The sequence below is a fragment of the Ahaetulla prasina genome, chromosome 8, assembly GCF_028640845.1.
Source record: "Ahaetulla prasina isolate Xishuangbanna chromosome 8, ASM2864084v1, whole genome shotgun sequence".
Classification (NCBI taxonomy): domain Eukaryota; kingdom Metazoa; phylum Chordata; class Lepidosauria; order Squamata; family Colubridae; genus Ahaetulla; species Ahaetulla prasina.
The window spans coordinates 34,896,754-34,918,527 of NC_080546.1; the positions used below are offsets into that span (position 1 = coordinate 34,896,754).

General features: G+C 36.8%; 1 protein-coding gene across 23 annotated transcripts in view; it reads left to right on the plus strand.

Moving 5' to 3' along the window:
• SLC10A7 (solute carrier family 10 member 7) overlaps nt 1–21,774 on the plus strand; it is a 166,853-nt gene that overhangs the window by 2,040 nt on the left and 143,039 nt on the right. For 21 of the 23 annotated variants that reach the window (XR_009156251.1, XR_009156250.1, XM_058192568.1 and 18 more), the window contains exons 2-4: nt 2,389–2,471; nt 3,855–3,991; nt 6,279–6,354. Coding sequence is in view for 21 of the 23 variants with exons in the window: in XM_058192568.1 (XP_058048551.1) it covers nt 2,389–2,471; nt 3,855–3,991; nt 6,279–6,354 (296 nt within the window). In the remaining 2 variants the exon portion in view is untranslated. Of the gene's footprint in view, nt 1–2,388; nt 2,472–3,854; nt 3,992–6,278; nt 6,355–12,294; nt 12,328–21,774 lie in introns of those variants that run through there. The other 2 variants (XM_058192575.1, XM_058192578.1) reach the window with 2 other exon arrangements.

Below are 21,774 nucleotides of genomic sequence, written 5' to 3' on the forward strand. Positions count from 1 at the left end.
CACAACAAAGGGGAAGAATAACTTTATTAACATTTTTTTTTTTTTAGTAAAGAGCCAATTTGGTGTAGTGATTAAAGCATCAGACTGGAAACCAGGAGACCAAGAGTTTTAGTCACTCCTTAGGCACTAAGCCAGCTGGATGATTTTAGGCCAGTCATTTTCTCTCAGCCCTAGCAGGGAGGCAATGGCAAATCACTTCTGGGGAAAAAAAAAAACTTGCCTTAGACTTCTAAGATCCATGGTGGAAGGAATCTAACTACCCGTATCTCCAGGGAAAGTTATCACAACAACAGAAAAGGGTCAGAAAAGGTGACAGTTGCTTGGCTTCCAGTCCATAATACCTCACTTTGCATGCAGTGGAACCTTTCATGATCTAACAGGACAGTTAACCTCATTTTAGATAACACAGCCCTTACGTTATATACAATGTTGGACACTATCTACTATAGTATGCAGTACTGAAATCAGATTGTGAGACATATGTTTGTGCATGTGATGTGCACTTAGTACATTTCCTGTTTTGTGACAGAAGGGGAAATGGCTCACTGAATATACTGTAGTGTTTACTATCTACAGTCTTTACAATTATTTGTAAACTTTTGATTGGTAGAGAGCTCATTCTGATGGTGAGGAATAGTCTTAAAAGTGTGTGTTTCCGAAACTCTACAATATTAAGATATGAATTGCCATCTATCAGCTTCTTTAGCATGAATTTCTGTATTGTATACCCTTTTTCCTAAAACCTCATGAGAAATTAATGCTTTTTAAAAAGTGATTTAGTGATCACTTCTACTTATATTGGTGTATTTGAGGAACTTGAAATATTATGCATAAAAGTTATATATACTCAGAGTAAATCTCCCAGGGTTGCTTTAAGTAATTATTTCTCATAGATTCTATAGATTCCATTGCATTTCTTGTGAGACAAAGTAGAGTAAATGTAGAATTTTCTATTTTTCATAATGGAAAATTCACTTTCTTTAATGTTTGTACAAGTGGGGATTTTGCAGGAAGTCATTATATGTTAATATAGTGATTTATTTTAAAACCTGGTATTTTTAAATAAATATTCTTTAGAAAAGTTCATGCCATCCTGTTTCATTTGAGTTACAAATGTTTTTTTAAATACAGTCTGCATCCTTCCTTCAGCAGGTGGCCTACCTTAATAATACCTCTTAAGCAGGCTTTTGATTACCTCCTTTCTTCTTTTCCAGAAATACCTTTCAAAATATGGCCCTCTGATTTGATGTTTTTGTAATTAGAGATTCCTGAACAACTGTGATAGTAGGGCTGCAGTCCTGCAGTTGTTTGACTTAGTAGTCTTTTATAAGATTATATAATTGACCTTTATTTTGCTTCTCTTAAAATACAAGCTGTAATCTTATACAACAAACCTGAAACTAAAAAAAAAAGTTTAAAAAAGTATTCACATTACTGTAGTATCAAGATGCCAAAACTGTGCCCCTCATGTTTCATTTTAATAGTGTGTTTTCTGGTCTTGTACTTAGAACTGCCTGAGGGAATAGTTCAGCCCACATTACTTTGAGAAGTAATAAGGGTCTTTTTGGCTGCCAAGAAAACATTGGTGTTTTTCTTCCCCAATTATCAGAACTTAAAAGTATGCCATGATATATAAGTATTATGAGTACCTATTACCCTGTTTTTTGATTTTGATTATCATCAAAGATAATCAGTATTGTATGGCATTTTGCAGATTCCTATGTGAGGTGAAATTTAAAAGCAATCAGAAGGCACTCATCTCTTTCCCACACATTTTGTTCCTTTCTAAATATCGCCTGTAGTGAATAATGGTGTGACAATTACCTAACTTTTCTTCTTAAGCTGCAGCATACAAAGGAACTTGGGCTTTTTACTACCATCTGCTACTGTATTACTGTACCAGCTTTGTAGAAACACCATTCTCTTCATTATATGTAAAATGGACATAATTTTCTCTTTGAATCTCGTCTTTCAGGATTACCTACAATGGTTAAAATTAGTAGAAACTTGCTTTGAAGTGCATGTCCAGATCTTGAGTCCCTATTCTTTCTATTGCAAATATAGAATAAGATGGCATGAAATGAAAATTACATACCGTAATTAAAAAGAAACAATCTAGAGAACTAAATCTTGTGAGTTACCAGTATATGCATCTGTTTCTCTTAATCACAAGGTTATTGTTAGTTTTGACAAGGCAGCCAATTGCAACAAGTGCTGGATGAGGGAGAGGGAGAGAAAGAGAGTTAGTTAATTAATTCTAATTTAAACTTTTCTATAGAATACATGGTTGGAGAATATCTTAATATCCATCTATAAATGTTAAAGGGAAGACTTCCAGAAGTTCGTTGCTTTTGTTTACTCTTGCTTCAAATATGTTTTCTCTTCCAGGACCACTGAAACCAGAAATCACCATCACATATGTAGCTGTCTCTGCTATATTCTTCAATAGTGGGCTATCCCTGAAAACAGAGGTACTGCAAACTGAATATTCATCTTTCATTTATTTATTTAATAAATTATTTATTATTTTAAGAGTCTGGTAGTAAGGTCACATTTTAAAATGACGACATTATCGCTGAATGGTTACTGTTGGTTGTATGTCAGTCTTCCTCATTTTTAACTTCAGCTTCAGAATTCCCTAACTGGTATGTCTTTTATTAAAACCCCATTTTTAAAATTTGTATCAGCATAATCTATGGCCGTCATGGCGAACCTATGGCACGCGTGCCACAGATGGCATGCAGAGCCATATCAGTGGGCACGTGAGCATTGCCCTAGCTCAGCAAATGGGCCGTTTCCGGCCTGTGGAGGGCCTCCAGGGGGAAGGATGTTTTCGCCCTCCCCAGCTCCTAGGAAGCCTCTGAAACCTGTGGAGAGTGAAAAACGGCCTTCAGGTCCCACCGGAAGTCGGCAAACATGCCATTTCCGGCCTCCGGAGGGCCTCCAGGGGGTGGGGAAGGTCATTTTCACCCTCCCCAGCTCCTAGGAAGCCTCTGAAACCTGTGGAGAGTGAAAAATGGCCCTTCCAGTCCCACCGGAAGTTGGCAAATGGACAATTTCCGGCCTCCGGAGGGCCTCCAAGAGGTGTGGAAGACCATTTTCACCATTCTCAGGCTCCAAGAAAGCCTCTGGAGTCTGCGGAGGGCAAAAAACAGGCCTATCAGGCCCACTGGGCCATCGCGTGCCAAAAGTGGGGAGAATGCGGAGGGCCGCAGGCGCATGCATAGGAGGGTGGGGTGCATTGAATTATGAGTATGGGCATGCACGTGTGCGACCCCCCCATGCTCCCCTCACTTTTGGCACATGACTGCAAAAAGATTAGCCATCATTGATCTATGTCATAGATGTGTTGAGATGGACGTATTATAAAAGAGCAAAAAAGTAGTTTATAAGCTGTGGTTTGCTTCTTATTAACCCACAAAGTTCCATTCATATATTAAAATTATTTGTGGTATGTGTTTATTAAATGAAGCTAGGAGCTCTGTACCATATTAAAAAATACCATTTTAAAGGTTTTTCAGTACAGCCATTCACTCCAAACATATAGCCATGTTTTTTTTCTTTTGTGTGCCTGTGTGCTAAAATTGACTGAAATCCTTTCAATAAAGTGTATGAATAAGTTAAAAAAATGAAATAGATAAAAATATTCAATCTGTACTTAATTATTTTAGACAATACCATGTCATATTTTTGTGTAAGTGACTATAAGTGAATTCAAACTGTTATTTACTGAGTTTAAGAACAATATGTGCACCTGAAAGTATGTGCACGTACTATATTTAATGATACTAACTTGAGCAATACAATTTGAGCTGTTAAAACTGCAACCTTTTTCTTCTTCGTTTGTTTTGCAGGAGCTGACAAGTGCTTTGATGCATGTAAAATTGCATCTTTTTGTACAAATCTTCACACTTGTATTCTTCCCAACAGTTATATGGCTATTTCTTCAGCTTCTATCTATTACATCTATAAATGAATGGCTTTTAAAAGGGTACGTTTTAAGCAGTGAACTATTTATCGCTGCTCTTCCAGTAATGCACTTCCAGTAATGCTAGCATTTTTTTTAAAAATAGTGAACTTATTTTTTTTTGTGCTGCTTAATGGTTTGACACTTGCTGTTAGGTTACTCTTTCAGAATTTTTATTCCGCATATAAAGACTTGGCAACAAATTTTATATGTAGGGACTTATGTCTCTTTTTAACATACCTATGTTATATTTGCTGACCGCAAAGAATATTGGAGTAAGAATACAGTAAGACATGGTAATAGAAAGATAAACTTTGAGTATTCATGAAATAGCATACTGAATTTCAAAGCACAATTTTATAGAGGTTTCTTTTTCATTATTTCAAATTGTGACTTGAGAAGTCTGTTATAGTCGCTACTGTGTTTTCTCTAAAATAACACCCTGTCTTATATTTTTTTTGAACCCCGAAATAAGTGCTTGGCCTTATTTTCAGGGATGTCTTATTATTTTGGGGTGCGTGAAGCAAGACAGGGCTCCTCTTGCCGTCTTACCTGATTTCCAGATCTGTCTCCCTAACCCTAACCAGAGGAAATGGCGGGGACTTGCTGCACATGCATTTAAATATTTTTGGGGAAGGCTTATTTTCGGGGAGGGGGGCTTATTTTAGCGCATGCGCTCAAAAGCCCGATTGGGCTTATTATCAGGGGATGTCTTATTTTAGGAGAAACAGGGCATTACTCATAATTTTGAATTTTATTTAATATGTAAATGTGTTCACTAACTAGTAGTCATAGAAAATTGAAAAATAAGTGCATAAGTGTCAGCCTCAACAAAAATGTCAAGAACTATCAAAGCGGGTAGTATAATTGTTTAGTGAAATATTACTGTAGAATTCTTATATATAGTATTTCTCTGAAAATGGAAAGAAAAAAGTCGTATGTTTATCTAGGAATGTATTGTTATTGTCTAGAATACTATTGTCTAGAATCATGTCTAGAAAGGAATGATGATACATTCCTCAATGTAGTGGATTTGCAGATCATTGAACAGTTAAGGACAATAAAATTTGAATGATGAAGGTGTTCAGGAATTGTAGCTTGAGCCTCAGTAATCCTCCAGTAATTTTAATATAATTTCTCTGTCCATATGAAAAGCAATACTTTGTAACAAGGAGATTTTCTTCTCCTCTTAATTTTTTCTACTATGGATGGTTCGAAGTTAGTAAGAAACTTCAATTTTGGTACAAATCAGACTTTCTCATTCGCTTTAACTGGGAATTCAGTATATAAATTATTTTGGATGTACATACCTTCTTTTTTCTGTGTAGGGAGCATCTTTTTTTTATTAAAAAAATCAAGGGCGCCCACTCCTCCTTATGCTCATGAGACACATGTAATGCACATTAAAAAGAGGTGGAGCTTTGATTGCATGTTTATACATGCAATGTTGACTTTTTGGACCCGGTTATCTGGATACCGCTAATAAGAGACAGCAAGCCTTGGATACTCAACCAATTGGATACTCTAGATTAAGGGTGTCAATCTCAAGGGCCACAGGCTGGATCCAGCCCACAGGATGCTTAGATCTGGCTATGGGTTGGCCTGGAAACAGTGAAAGACCAGCCCACGGTACCTCTGCCAGAGAAAACAGAGGTTGGGAGTACCGCGCACTGCCCACCTGGGCTCCATTTTCTGCCCCGATGGCCTCCTGCATCCCTCTGCCAGCTAAAATGGAGCCAGGGGAGGACATGCGCAGCATGCCTGGGCTCCATTTTTGGTTGCAACAGCCCCCTGAAGCCTTCTGCCAGCGAAAACTGAGGTCGGGGAGACCATCATGGCTGAAAATGGAGCCTGGGTGGGCTGCGCACAACTTCCCTGAAATCCATTTTCATTGGCAGTGAGCTGCAAGAGGCTGTCGAAAACGGAGCCCAGGCAGGCTGTGCAAGGCCCCCTGGGTTCTATTTTAGCTGGCAGAGGGCTGCGGGAGGCTGTTGCGGCTGAAAACGGAGCCACAACGAGGGATATTGAGTTGGCCACACCCACCCTGGCCATGCCCCCCAACCCCTCCGAGGTCAAATGCAACCCTGATGCAGCCCTCATTAAGTTGAGTTTGACACACCTGTTCTAGATGATCTCCATTGTGTACAATTGCTAATAAATAATAAAGTTGTTCAGAGATCAGCTATTTGTAAACAGAAGATTCAGAAGTCATTTTGTATTTAAGTTAGCCATTTAGCAAATAATAGAGCTATGCCCCCTTCTTTTGTATCGAAGATTAATTAGAAAAATAAAATTTGTATTCCTTCTCTAGTTTGCAGACAGTAGGCTGTATGCCACCGCCTGTATCTTCAGCAGTGATTTTAACTAAAGCTGTTGGGGGGAATGAGGTAAGATTTTTACATTTTGTTTTCTCATTACTTGTTTTTTTTAAAAATATTGTACTTTTGTATAAAAATATTTTTACTAAGCAGAATTGTTTGGCAATGCATGAAACAATGCTATCTAACTTGACAGTAATCTTAACCATAGTAAACATTTAGAGATGTAGCAACTTAAAAAACATTCACTTTTACTTTTATTTACATGTAAAAACATTTACAATATGCATAGTATTTTAGGGAGGGAAAGAAGGGTGTTACCACCAGATAATGTGGTGTAAATGTATTTTACACCACAAATGTATTGTAGAATTCAGACCACATCCCCTTTAAAAAATAATAAATTTCCCAAACTTTGAACAAAGGGCTCATTTAAACATATAAAAATAATTTTATGTAAAATTTACCTGATTTAAAATTACATTTTAATTAAATTTTAAATTAATTTGAGTAGATCTTCAGATCTTTGTGGTTATTACCTGTGCTGTTGCACTTAGGTACAGAAACAATATGGTTTGATGATATCACACTTTTTAAAAATTAGAGTGAATAAAACATGAATGAATCACAGAATGAAACATTCTGGTGAGAAAAAGTTTCCTTGAGGATGGACTCAAGCAGGAGTCCCAAAAGCTTGGGAGACTAAACCTCTGGTCCTGGTGACTGATCCAGATTGGATACTGAATGAAACATTTTTTTCATAAAGAAAGTATCAAAAGTAGCATTTGCTTATTAACAATCATATTTCCAAGGCATTTGTGTTGGATATATGTTGGCTAAAAGTAAGTGGAAGGATCCTCCTTTCTTATTTTGCAATGAGATGATGATCTTCCTAATTGCATACAGTGTAGTTATCAGTTGCTGAATCAATTCTTGAGTAGTTACAAAAAGAAAAACAATGGAAACAATATCTGGAAACAATAATCTTATCATCATTCGTAATTAGCCATTTTGTTTGTTGTACATTTTATAATTTATCTTATAATGCCTTTTGCTGCCATTCCCCTGTACATGGTATTTTAGTTCATGTATCAGATGAAGAGGGTTAAATCCACAAAAAATACATATTTACATTTTTTTGGAAAAGTAAAAAAAGAAAACTCTTTAATAAGATAGTGTTTTTCATTATGCCAATTTAATGTTTTATAAAGTAATCTGGTAGCTTTACTTTTTCCAGAGTTGTTGTCAAGCTAGATGTTACCGGTAACATTTTTTAGGTTACTGGTAAGATGACTGTTTTGAAAAGATCTGACTTGTTTGGCAGCCATTCTGATGATTCATTGTATCCAGCAAAAACTCCACAATGTTTGAAATAATGTCTCTAATTTAAAATGAATTTAATGTATAACTGTCTCACAAATCTTTCCATAATTAATGCTGATACTATCTTTGCCAATTTAGGTCCACTGTAATAGTAATATCAATATTGTTTTTGTGTTACAATGATCCTTTCATATTTTCACAGAAAAAGTTCATATAGAAAATCCCAATTACAGTCCATTTCAATTTCCAGTTAGAAATATTCTTGGTCTGAAATTGTGGAAAACTCCAGCTATTAAGTGGGCTAGAAGAACCAGTTATCTTATTTTGCAGCTAGCTAACTCCTATCTTCTTATGTGAGGTGATTTGCTCTTTAGACAAAGAATTATTGGGGAAGGATAAATACAGTAAATTTAAAATGGAAATAATGCTCAGGTTTAGCAAACTACCCCTTGGACAGAACAAGATGAGCACAGATGAGCTGTGCACAGACCAAAATTGTATACTCTATGCTTTGTTTTGTCCAGAATTGGGATGGGGGATAGAATCTGAAAGTAGTAGGTAGGTAGTAGGTAGCCCTTGACTTGTAATCACAATTGAACCCAAAATTTCTGTTTATAAGCAAGACTGTTGTTAAGTGAATTACTACAGTTGTTAAGTTAGTAACCTGGTTGTTAAGTGAATTATTATTATTATTATTTATTTGATTTTTATACCGCCCTTCTCCCGAAGGACTCAGGGCGGTGTACAGGCAAAATAAAACAAACAATACAAAGTACAATTTAAAATGCGATTTAAAAAACTTATTTAAATTAGCCTGGAAATTTAAAATTTACCATACATTAAAAACCCCATTTAAAATTGATAAAAATTTGACATTAAAATTCAATTCAAGCCAGCCCCGCGCGGATGAAAAGGTGTGTCTTCAGTTCGCGGCGGAAAGTCCGAAGGTCAGGTATTTGGCGTAAACCCGGGGGAAGCTCGTTCCAGAGTGTGGGAGCCCCCACAGAGAAGGCCCTTCCCCTGGGGGCCGCCAGCCGACATTGTTTGGCGGACGGCACCCTGAGAAGTCCCTCTCTGTGAGAGCGTACGGGTCGGTGGGAGGCATGTGGTAACAGCAGGCGGTCCCGTAGGTACCCAGGCCCTAAGCCATGGAGCGCTTTAAAGGTCGTAACCAACACCTTAAAGTGCACTCGAAAGGCCACAGGTAGCCAGTGCAGTCTGCGCAGGAGCGGTGTTACATGGGAGCTACGCGTAGCTCCCTCTATCACCCGCGCAGCTGCATTCTGGACTAACTGAAGCCTCCGAGTGCACTTCAAGGGGAGCCCCATGTAGAGAGCATTACAATAATCCAAGCGAGAGGTAACGAGCGCATGAGTGACTGTGCACAGGGCATCCCGATCAAGGAATCTAGCTCCTCTATTGACTTTGCTTATAAGAAGATTGCCAAAGATGATCACATAAGCTTGAGAGACTGCAACCATCATAAATATGAGTCAGTTGCCAAGCATCTGAATTTTGATCACATGATCATGGGGATGCTGCAATAGTTGTAAGTGTAAATAACAGTCTTAAGTCACTTTTTTCAGTGTAGTTGTAACTTCAGATGGTCATTAAATGAACTGTTGTAAATCAACAATTACCTGTATAAGGTTTCAGATGGGAAAAATGAATTTAGATCTACCATTCTGCTAGTCTAGCTAAAATTTAAATTTAAAATGGAGACATCCATGTAGGGAAGGATTTTAGGATTTCCATTCAGAAACTCCAACTACAATACATCTTTGCCATTAGATGGTAGTGAAAAGTCTTTTGTTCCCACTGTGTCTCTTTACTGCCATCTAGTGTCTTCCTGGACCTCTGCTTCAAAATCCTGCCCAGAATTTTAATATCTGTTCTGGTTTCTGGAAATCAGGTTTCTGGTACCTGCAGCAGATAGGCTATTATGAATCCCACAGTTTAAAAAAAATCTCTTAAAATGAATTTAATGTATAATTGTCTCACAAAACCTTTCCATAGTTAATGACGATACTACCTTTGCCAACTTAGGTCCACTGTAATAATAATATCAATATGGTACAATGATTACAATGATCCTTTCATAATTTTACAGAATAGTCCATATAAAAAATCCCAATTACAGTCCATTTCTAGTTACAGTTAGAAATATTCTTGGTCTAAAATTTGTGGAAAAGTTTGTCTAGAATACAGCAACAGAACTTATGGAGAACAATATCTTTGCATTGTACATCAAGCAATGTAGATTTTACAATCTTTGCACACCTCTATCAGACATATTTGGTTTTATGATTTTGCTTCTCTTAATCTTAGATTTTTCCAAAATCTTAAATCCCAAAGGTGCTTTTCCAAAAGGCAACTATACTTTCTTGTTTTTTCCCTCCTTGAAAAGAAGCTTCTTCAAGTTCAGTCTTTCAGAACTTTATGAGTCTAATTGGCTGAAAATAGTTGCTTCTGTCCTTCGGCTTAAAATCCTTCTTAATCAACGACAGGATCCTGGATGAAGGTTACTGTCATCAATGGCCAATTACCTTTCTAACAGTGACAGCATGATTTGCTAATTATTTTCAAGTTTGACATGGCTTCATCACGTTCTTTGAAAGGATTTCCCTGTAGATTTGGTTACACCTAATATAAATTAAATTTATATTAATTTCCTCTTGGTTTTGTTATTCAGAGTTCAAATGATGTTGCTTTATATAAAGATATTAGGCTTTTATACAAAGCCACCAAATCTAAAACCATTTTAGAAGAGAACTCTTGGCAGGTCCTTTGGGATAAAATAAATTATTGCGTGTGAACTTTTAAGTCATAGACCAAGGTCACAGCAGCTGGAGTATATTTGAAAAAGGTTTTATCTCTGCTTGGAAAACAAATGAAATCTCTCGTCATTTAAATTTAAAATTATAGCTTTAACAGACTTTTCACGACTGATAAAATATCAAGTTCATAGGGGACATGGTGGCCTCTGAAATTGTGTAAGAATAGATCAGGAGATATGCTGCTCTCTTTCCTCCTTTGCATTCTTGATAAAAACAAGAGTTCACAAAGATCAGGGTCTTTGTAATAGTCTGCTCTTGAATAAAATCAGAATTCATAAAATAAAGTTTTGTTTATTAGCCTGTTGTAATTTCTTTGTGATATTTTCTCTATTTTCTTAGAGGAACAGTTTATTTTGAAACATCAGTTAAAATGTACTAGATTTTTATTTATTTATGTCCCATGCCTTTTCAGTTCATTTTAAGTTCATTTTCTGTATCACAACAGACCTGTCATCTCAAGTGTGATTGGCCTGAGTGCAACCTGTGTGCACAGAGGTATAAAATATTGGAACTCAGGTCTACAGTAATATTCCAACTCATGTAGAAATCTTCATCACTTGATGTATTCAGAATCCTCAAGTCAGGGTGTTATAGTAGAGTACCTTTTGGGATCACCAGGGAGGTTGCATGACATATACCAGGGCAAGTCTCAGTTAAACTTAAATGGTTAAATCTGCACATATTTCTTTCTTGTGAGGCTTTTTGTTGCCAAATACATAGTTCTTAAAGATGGGATAATTCCATGGAGCGTATAATGAGCAGTCTTGACATAAAACAATACTGTCCTTTGTAGTGGTAGAAGTACAGTAGTATTAATTAACTTGGGACTGGAGCCTTCGCAGGGCATACCTGTGAAGAGGAGAAAGGAAAGAAACTTATTTCATTCTTGACTATTCTTTTTTTACTATTAGTCTGGCTGCACTATTCTATTTGTTCTATTTCCAAGAACCATGCTGACATGATTTTAGCCCTTAAGAGGTATTCTGAATACCAACTAGGAACCTACTGAAACAACCTAAAAGAGAAAAGCAGAGATTGGAAGTATAATCTTCAGGTTCTTTGTCATCTTTAAAAGTTTTAAGGCATCAACTGAATTTAATTGTCTATTCTTTTTGCTGTTTTATATGTATTATATGTTTTCTGTTGTTTTATTGGCTGTGAACCGCCCTGAGTCCTTCGGGAGATGGGCGGTATACAAATATAATAATAATAATAATAATAATAATAATAATAATAATAATAATAATAATAATAATAATAATAATCTTTCAGGATTGTTCCCTGATGGTTGAACAAATCCTGGTTAATTTTTTTAGTGTATAGTACATATAAAAATACATACATAACTATTAGTTCCTTTTTAGGGAAAATAGCACTATCTAGACCAGAAATGTCAAATTTACATTGTCACCGCAGCATCACATGACGTATCGGACTTCCCCCCCCTTTGCTAAACCGGGCATCGGCGTTACCAGTGTGTGACGCATCTGGCCTGCAGGCTGTGAGTTTGGCAGCCCTGATCTAGACCGTGGAAAGGAAGCAAGAAATAATAAAGAAATTAAAGGCATGGACTAAGAAAAGGAAATAACATATAGCTAAATCTAGTCAATATAACACAGTTTATGCTGCAGCTTTCTATTCTCCTTAGTTGTCTGTGTTTCTACTTGGTGTGTGTATTGTTTCAGTGTTTTTTGTGTTTTGAACATTTCATCCCTCTCCTTCTCCCTTTCCCTCCTTCTCTCCTTCATCTTCTCCATCCCTCTCTCCAGCATCAACTCCATCCAACAGGATAATCTTGAATTTTCCCATCCCCTCAACCCATTGAGCCTTCTTTCCTTTATTTGTTTAGGGAGAAAAATAATATTTACCACATTCAAGTGAGCATCTGAATGTAGCTGCTGTTTTGTCCAGTAAGTGTATGGCTAGATTTATACATTATGCTAAGCCATAATATAGTATGTTTGGTATTGGCTTAATATTAGGGGTGAAAATCTACTTACCTTACTTACTGGCTTGGGAGTGCACGCACCATGCGCGTCACATGCGCACACAGACCTGTGCATGTGCAGAAGGTAAAAAACACATTACTTCCTGGTTTTAACCAGGGCGGGTGGGCGGAGCTTTGCTTTGCTCTGCCATCGTTACCGGATCGCCGAACTACCAGCCGCGATCGCTACTGGATCATGCGAGCTAGTCTGATCCAGTAGCATTTCACCCCTGCTTAATATGTAATGTGAACCTAGCCATTCTGATAGGGAAAGTGACTGCATAATATGTGACTTTGCATAATATGTGAATCCAGCAAATTGTGAATTATTAATGAACTGTGCTAAATAAATTCTTTTAATTTTATTAATGTTATTTTTGTATTAATTTTCTACTAATTTTACTTTTACTTTTTACCAATTAAGCTCAGTGTATATTATTTCCTTATCACTTTTTGAACCTCTTTTTTAAAAAAAAACATTTAATGTTTCTTATGATCTAATCACCTCACTATCTTGGAAATTCTAGCTGTTAACTGGGAAAGGAAAAAATGATGCAGTATGTCAAACAGTATTAACTGTAGGGTGAACTTGCAGAGGAACTTGTTTAAATTTCTTCAAAAAAATGGAAAAATGTTACTTTGAGCTTTTAATTAGCAGATGCCAGCTGCTCCAAGTAGAGAACACCTGTGCTACCTGAGGTATTAGGGACTTCAGAGCCCAGTCTTTTTGCACACCAATGGAAATGAGAAATAACTGATTCCTGTGGAGATGCTAATGGACCTGGCTACATTAGCATTATTCTCCTGATATATGGTCAGTCTTGAAAACTGAGTACACTAAGGTAAAACTTCAGAATTCTTGAGGAAAGCTTTGACAAGGAATTTTAGTTGTGATGATCATAGTAATAGTTTCTCTCCACTCAGAGCAAGTTTATCAGTATTTTGTTGGTAAAAGTTAACTGCTGTATTAAGTTGAGCAATACATTGTGCATAAGACAGCTGTGTCTTACAAGGCAAGGAAAGCCTTTTGCCCCTGTAGAAGAGAATACCTGTAATTTAGGATTGGTCTATGACCATGATGGCGAACCTATGGCACGCGTGCCGCAGGTGGCATGCGTAGCCATATCAGTGGGCACACGAACTCAGCCATATGATTTTTGGGCCTTCTGGGCCCACTAGAAGTAGGGAAACAGGCTGTTTCCTGCCTCCAGAGGGCCTGGGGGTGGTGGGGAAGGCCCGTTTTTCTCTCTCACCTGGCTCCAGAGCCTCTCTATGAGTCTGGGGAGGGCGAAAATGGCATTCCCCACCCCCAGGGGGCCCTTGGAGGCCAGAAACTGCCCGTTTGCCAACTTCTGGTTGGACAGGAAGTGACTTTTTTTGCTGTCCCCAGCCTCCAGAGCCTCTCTAGGAATCTTTCAATACCTTTCAATAACTTTCTATACCACTTGGACTGTTTGCAGACTACAAAGCTGCTGTAATTCTACTTGCATTGTCAACTATATTATCTTTAAATGTTTAAAAGCAAAAACAAGCACCACATAGTCTTAAATAGATTCCTGAGAACAGAGAAACAGTAAGCTACTTCATATTTTTTGTCAGTACTGGTGTTTTTATCGTTGAAGCATTTTTTCCTTTTATAAATACAAGTGCAATAAACGTAATTTATCAAAAATATTTCTTGTTTGCATTTTGTGTTTAGGTCACATATAATAGGGTAAATCTAAGGATTTTTCAGCTAGAAATTTTAACAAGAAATTGGATTGTAGATGTAATTGGATTATAATTGCTCCAGTTCCTTTTTAACAGATTACTATGTAAATCATGCTTGTTACAGCTTAAATAAAAATAGTTATTTTCTTGAGCTGTCTAGGTAGAAAAAAGGTGTAACTGATTAGTTTTAGGATTTCCATGTTATCCAAACATCAGCAGTCTTTAGTCTTTTTATTTTAGGGATAAAAAATCTATTTATATTGTAAATCTACTTATATAGTGTACAATATATTGTGTATCGTGTCTTCGGGTGATACATTAAATCCTAAATTAAACATATTGGATATTTTCTCTATATGATACATCTAAGCCTAGTTAAGTATAATACATATATATCTGAATATCTTTTCTAGGGCTTTTTATTACTACTATAGTCTTCATATTTCTTGACTGCTGGTTTCTTTACTGTTGATAGTTGATCCTAAAAGTCAGAAGCTATAGATCACTCTAGCATCCTTATCAATTCTAAGACTGATTGCTGGACCTCTTATTACTTTACTCTTTTTTATAGTTTATCTTAGTCCAATTTTTGCAGTGCTCCTTGGCTTTCATTATTAGAGCTTACAGTAGTCCCCAAAATTGTGCAAATCTTTTGGGAAAAGTGTATTATTTAAGGTTTGATGGCAATAACACCACTTTTTTTTTTTTGGAGTTTCAAGATAATCATATTCCATTGCTGGAATGGCCTGGGAATAGCCCAGACCCTAATCCAATTGAAAATCTATGGAGCTGACTAAAGAAACTTGTTAGTCAGAAGCGACCCAGCAATAAAACCCAGTTAATAGAAGCAATTATTCAATCTTGGTTTCACATTATAACAGAACTAAAAGACTTAGTTCACTCCATGGGAAGACGTTGTAAGGCCATAATTCATGCTAAAAGTTACCCAACTATTAAGTGACATGGTGCTAATTTTTGTATATCTCATTTTTTCACTTTCACTTGTGTTTCCCTTTCTTTTTTATATTGTAACTTCTATTCTAATAGCAAATCCTTCATAAAAGTTATTGCATTACATTCTTGATTAAATTATCTTTCCATTCAAATATAATTTTATGGTACTACTCCCCCCAAAAATTGGTGTTATTAGCTAGTTTTAGAAAATACACTTTTCCCAAAAGGTTTCCGCAATTTTGGCCACTACTGTACAATTCATTTGCATTTTCAGCTGTCAAGTAGTACAGGTTACAAATGCTTCTCTCTCCAAGAGTCACATTCATTTTTTTCCAGTCCAGCTTCCATTAGTATATATCCTGCATATAAGTTGAATAAATACAGGGAGAGAATTTGCCACTTTGATGCCTGTCTATTTCACCATGTTCTATACAAACCTCCTGACCTGTGTGGGTTTTACATGAGCACCAGGTGATATTCTGGAGTAGGCAGAAACTGCAATCATACAAGCATGCAAATTGGCCCAGAGAAGCCGTTCACAGGACAATGATTTTTTAATGGTTTGTAATTGGTATCAAAGAAATCTGTTAAATCAATATATCTGAAAGCAATAAGCAAAATGTTAAGTTAAAAAAAAGGATTACTACTTTAAAAACTTCCTGTCTTTTCTCTAAGTAGAAAATCTTATCAAATTCTGTACCATATTGAACTGATGTTTGAAATGAAATTACATATCCAAGTGATTACAATAAAAGTCCATTGAAAAAGGAGTTATTTAAATCCAGATTAAGGAAGTAAATCAGGCATTCTAAGGTTACTTTTTGAGAAAGACCTTATTAAATATGGAGCCAATACTTAAAAGGCTCTGCCTCTCATGCCAATTTTGATTATGATTGTGATTAACATAGTCTTTGTGACTTCAATGGATATGGGGAGATTTTTAGGCAGCAAGGTCCTAGATATTCTTTAATCAATATAAAAAACAGTATAAGGCCAATAACTGCAAAAAACAAAACAAAAAACACCACTCCTTATTCCAGTATCCTCCACTTACTAAATTTGGAATTATATATTTTCAGCAGCAAGAAGAAAAGGGACACATTAACCAAAGAAAAATAAATCAATATACTGTAGTATCACAAAAGGAAGAATATTATATAAAATTACATTTAAAAAACTGTTGTTTTTTTTCTTCACAATTTTCTTCTATACTGCTGAGCATATTCTATATTTAATAGGTACATTGTAGGAGGCTATTCCTTTCCCTTACATTGCTAAAGCAAAACTGCTATAGAGCATAAGCAGACCATATGATCCCAGCCTGTAAAAATGTGAAGTCAGTTGTGATAATGCCAACTCAGTTGCAGGGTCTGCTAATACTGCACTGTTTTTTCCCTTGCCAGGAGCCTCCTTGCCTGGTGTCATTTCTTGTGCTCTTGTGGGATAAGATTAGTCTACAACAACAAAGTAGCCAGATGTCTGGTTCTAAGAGTGTCCCGGGGGTCAGGGTATGGTAGGCAACTGCAATCATTTGGGGCTGAGATCAAAGGTACCTGAGAATTACTGATGGGCACATAGTGTGTGTCATGCCCATTACTGGCAGTCTGTGAAAAATTGTATCCCTAATTAACCCTTTTGTTAAAATTGAAAATCTAGTTTATTTGTGAATAAAAATAGGTTAATGATAGCAAGCAGGCATCCTTTCTACTGTGTATCACTCCATGATAGTCAAACTGCATAATGTCAGTTAGAATACTCTGTAATTTTATATTTAAAAAAAAAAATACACAGAATGAATTTAGTTGGAAAACCCCCCAAAGCTGTTACTGCTAGGATAGCTTATCTGCTGTTTCCTTCCAGCACTATTTTTGATGAAAATATTAAGTAGATAATCAGCCTTCTGGAGAAAAAAAAAGTCTAAATCTGATTATGTTGTTTCCTTAAAATAAGATGTAAATAAGAGGGTGGTGAATAAAACAAGTGCATTCACAGTATTTAAGGGAACATATGTATTGTCCAAGTCTGAAATCTCTCCTTTTGACTCCATTATATTCAGTGCTTTGTTATCAAGGGTCTCATTAGTAGGCCAGTTGTTTGCATTTTAACGACTGCAACTTCCCTTTCTTTTATATAAAGTAATGTTAATGTTCTTTGATCTGAATGTAAGTGCATGGGGGTTGGGCATGAGTGGTTGTATTCATGATGAAATTGCATTTGCAATTTATTGCCTCTGATACATGTTGAGCAATTTTAAGGGACAATTTTGAGTAAGCAGACATTTTTAAACCCCAGGAGGACAGTCCTCTGGAGTAATTTAAAGGACATAATTGATTTATCTGTTTCCAACTTGACAGCCTTACCATTTCCTTTCTTGCTCTCTCACTCTCACTTAGCAGCACTAAAGGAAAAGAGAATGGACTGATCATTACTGAAAGCGTGCCTGATGTTAAACTTCTATTTTTACAATCGATGTCTGAAACCTTTGCTTATAAATTGACTGTTGATAATTTTGTAATTTCATCATTGCTTGTTTTATTTGTATATAATTACCAATAGGAGAAGTTAAATTGGTTTGTGATAATCTCAGTCACTGAGCTAACCACAAGAATTCTTTCAGTTAATTTAGCCTTTGAGCCATTTTTCAAGGTTAATTTTGGCTTAAATAAATCTTATTCTTCTCTGAGATCAAAGTTGTTTTTTTGTACCCTTTTCCTAGACTATAAGTATTTTTCTGCTGTTTAATTTCTCAGGTTTGTAGGGAGTAGTTCTTGCTTTTGTCTTTCTGGCATGCATTACTTAGAATATTCAGGTCTCTGGCTATGTGGGGAACTAAGAGTTACAAGTAAATCTATATTTCATATCTACTGTATATATATACAGCAGGGATGGGGAATTTGTGATTCTGTGGCTTCCGCTTTCATCATAATCATCAGTCTGAGTAGACGATTTCAATAATATTTGGATAATCACTTTTAATCAACATTTTCTATGGCAAAAGTTGGCTTTTGGATGGCACAATGGATAAAAATGAGCCATTCATTTATTTGTTAAAGTCATAATTCACCTGTCTTTCAGGAGCTCAATGGGGCCTATATAAAGTTCTCCTTTCAATTTCCCCTACAAAAACAATCCGTTAAGATACTTGACCTCTCGAGGGAGTGATTGGCTAAGGCTCAGGGAGCGTCTATGGTAGAGGGTGGACTAGAACCTGGGTTTTCCCAATGCCAGCCAAAATACTTAGCTTTACGTCACATTAGTAGCATTTGTTATTTGACAACAAAGCAAAACTTAGGTATGAAAACAAAGTTTTATTTCTTTATCAAATATTCTATTCTAATTTTGTCTTCTACAGAAAAAAATACATTAAACCTAACCTCTAAAACTATCATGCACATGTTTGGCTGGTTCAGATGTAATTGGCAACTATGGTTCTCTACTGCCTCAATGAGTGCGCATAGACTTAGAATAACTTTATTGTCACTTTGAATGTACACTAATTGGCATACATTAAAATGAAATTTCGTTGCATACCGCTCTCAAAGGGCCTCCACCTCCAATATACACTAAATAAATGAATAAATACAAAATTATGCATATACCCACATATATTATATGACACACAGAAACAACACAGTCTAGTTTGGATGTATACATGTACATGGCGAGAAAAAATCAATCTTGTGAATTTACCAGACAGATGGCATAGGGAACAAAGCTGTTACAGAATCTGGTAGTCCTGCTAGAAATACTTCAAAACCTCCTCCCAGAGGGGAGCAACAGAAACAGACCCTGAAGAGGGTGTGTGTGGTCTCTAACAATGTTTCTAGCTCTAAGCACATAGCGCTTGTAAGCAGTATGCTGAATAAAAGGGAGCCAGCTTCCTATAATCTTCTTGGCTGTCCTTACCGCTCTCTGTATGGACTTTCTATCTCAGGCACTGCTGCCACCAAACCAAACAACGATGTGGTTTGTTAAAATGCTCTCAATCATGCCTCTGTAAAAAGTGGCCAGGACAGAAGGAGAAAGACCCAACGAAAGATCCAATCTCAGGTTTTTAACCTTCCATATTATTCTCTTTCAAGATAGTGAGGAAGGAATTTGAAGCTTTCAGTTCTGCTCTCATAAATCATTGTCCATATTATGACCACAGCTGAGGAACTATGGTTGAGTAAAATAAACTAGTCAGTGATTTTAGATCCTTGGTTCATACATATTTGTGGTCATGGAAGACCAAACAAATAGAATATGGCTACTTATATCTTCCTAATGTGTCTGAATTGGCTTCAAATCTGTTCATACCCAGTAATGTAGCATAAGAGGAGCCTAGTGTTGATGATACTTGTTATTTTTATCATTACTAAAGAATCTAGCTTCATTACTCTATTAACATAGTAATAAACAGCAGCAGCAACAACAACAATTTAGCATAAGAATAGTGCACATTTCAAATACCGCAACACTTTGGAGCATCTTGTCAGCTGCATATTGATTCCAAAAACATTATACATCATTACTTTTAAAATATCTATACTTTTGACAGCTAATTTTCTAATAGATTCTTAATTTAGAGTAGTTTTAAATTAAGTTTATGTGGCAGGTGATCTTTTTTACAATCCTGCATTCCGGAAGTATTTTTGAGTGAATGGTTTATGTATGCTTTAGCCACACCCAAATTATTCTCGATTAACTCATACTTTCCCTGTTTGGCAGAATTTGGAGAATTCTGCCGAATTTTGGACATTTCTTGCTGTCATTTTGTGAGCTGGCTCCAGAACGTTTCTTGACAGTTGTGAATATTGGCATGCTAGAAACATTTGCAATGTAAATTAAAACTTCTATGAGGATTTCCCATTTTTGGTAGCTGATTTTTTTAAAACTCTGCAAATAAAGTATATTTAAAGTTAAGTATGCCCTTTTATTCTTGTATTATAGAATATATAGAGCATCTGTTGACTACATGGTCTTATAAAGATCCTCGTATATTGAACAAATAGTTTAATATATGAAGATCTTTATGAGACCATTCAGTCAACAGATATTCTATATCTATAAAATACAAGAATAAAAGGGCATACTTAACTTTAAATATACTTTATTTGAACTATTGTTCAATATACTAAAGACTAAATGGGAAGGCAGTTCCGTCACAGTTTTTAAAATATGTGACTGAAAATTATTTGTAAGCCAAGTAGAATCTTGCTTCATCAAAAATTAGCATTTTGTTGATCTCGAATAAGTTCAAAGAGCTCTGCGTTTTCTTCCAACTGTGTATAGGTTTCTGAAGGGGTCTCAGATGGCTATATAGACTTCTGCAAAGCACGGGTATAGCCTGAGGGATTCTTCAGATGCCCAACACCACACATATCTCTTCTTAAAAGCTGTCTAAAACAATTTAGATTCTGAATTAGTATTTTTATTCTGAGTTCAATATTTCTGCTATTTCCCTGTAATGGAATGTGAACATCCTGTAAATGTATCATTTACACATACACAAATATGATATGCAAATTGTAACCTGCATTGTTTACCCGCTTAACTCAGGAAAGTTTGGTTTAGACCTAAACAACTGTAGATTGGTAAGAAACAAAATTAACCACTTATTTATTTATTTATTTATTTATTTATTTTATTTAATCAAATTTTTATACCGCCCTTCTCCCGAAGGACTCAGGGCGGTTTACAGCCAGATAAAAAACAACAGAATAAATACAGAATAAAATAATATTTAAAAAACTTATTCAATTTGGCCCAAATTAAAATATCTTTAAAACAATAAAACCCACTAAAATTAAAACCAAATAAAATCTAAAATCCTATGCCAGTCCTGCGCGGATGAATAAATATGTCTTCAGCTCGCGGTGAAAGGTTCGAAGGTCAGGAAGTTGGCGAAGTCCTGGGGGAAATTCATTCCAGAGGGTGGGAGCCCCCACAGAGAAGGCCCTTCCTCTGGGGGCCACCAACCGACATTGTTTGGCGGACGGCACCCTAAGGAGTCCCTCTCTGAGAGTGCACGGGTCGGTGAGAGGCAGTCGGTAGCAGTAGGCGGTCCCGTAAGTAACCCGGTCCTAAGCCATGGAGCGCTTTAAAGGTAGTAACCAGCACCTTGAAGTGCACCCGGAAGACCACAGGTAGCCAGTGCAGCCTGCGCAGGAGTGGTGTCACATGAGAGCCACGAGCGGCTCCCTCTATCACCCGCGCAGCTGCATTCTGAACCAACTGGAGCCTCCGGGTGCTCTTCAAGGGGAGCCCCATGTAGAGAGCATTGCAGTAATCCAAGCGAGAGGTAACCAGAGCATGAGTGACCGTGTATAGGGCATCCTGGTCAAGGAAGGGGCGCAACTGGCGAATCAAGCGAACCTGATAAAAAGCTCTCCTGGAGACGGCCGTCAGGTGATCTTCAAAAGACAACCGCCCGTCCAGGAGAACGCCCAAGTTGCGCACCCTTTCCATCAGGGCCAATGACTCGCCCCCAACAGTCAGCTCCGGCTGCAGCTGACTGTACCGGGGTGCTGGCATCCACAGCCACTCCGTCTTGGAGGGATTGAGCTTGAGCCTGTTTCTCCCCATCCAGACCCGTACGGCTTCCAGACACTGGGACAGTACTTCGATAGCTTCGTTGGGGTGGCCTGGGGTGGAAAAGTACACCTGCGTATCATCAGCGTACAGTTGGTACCTCAC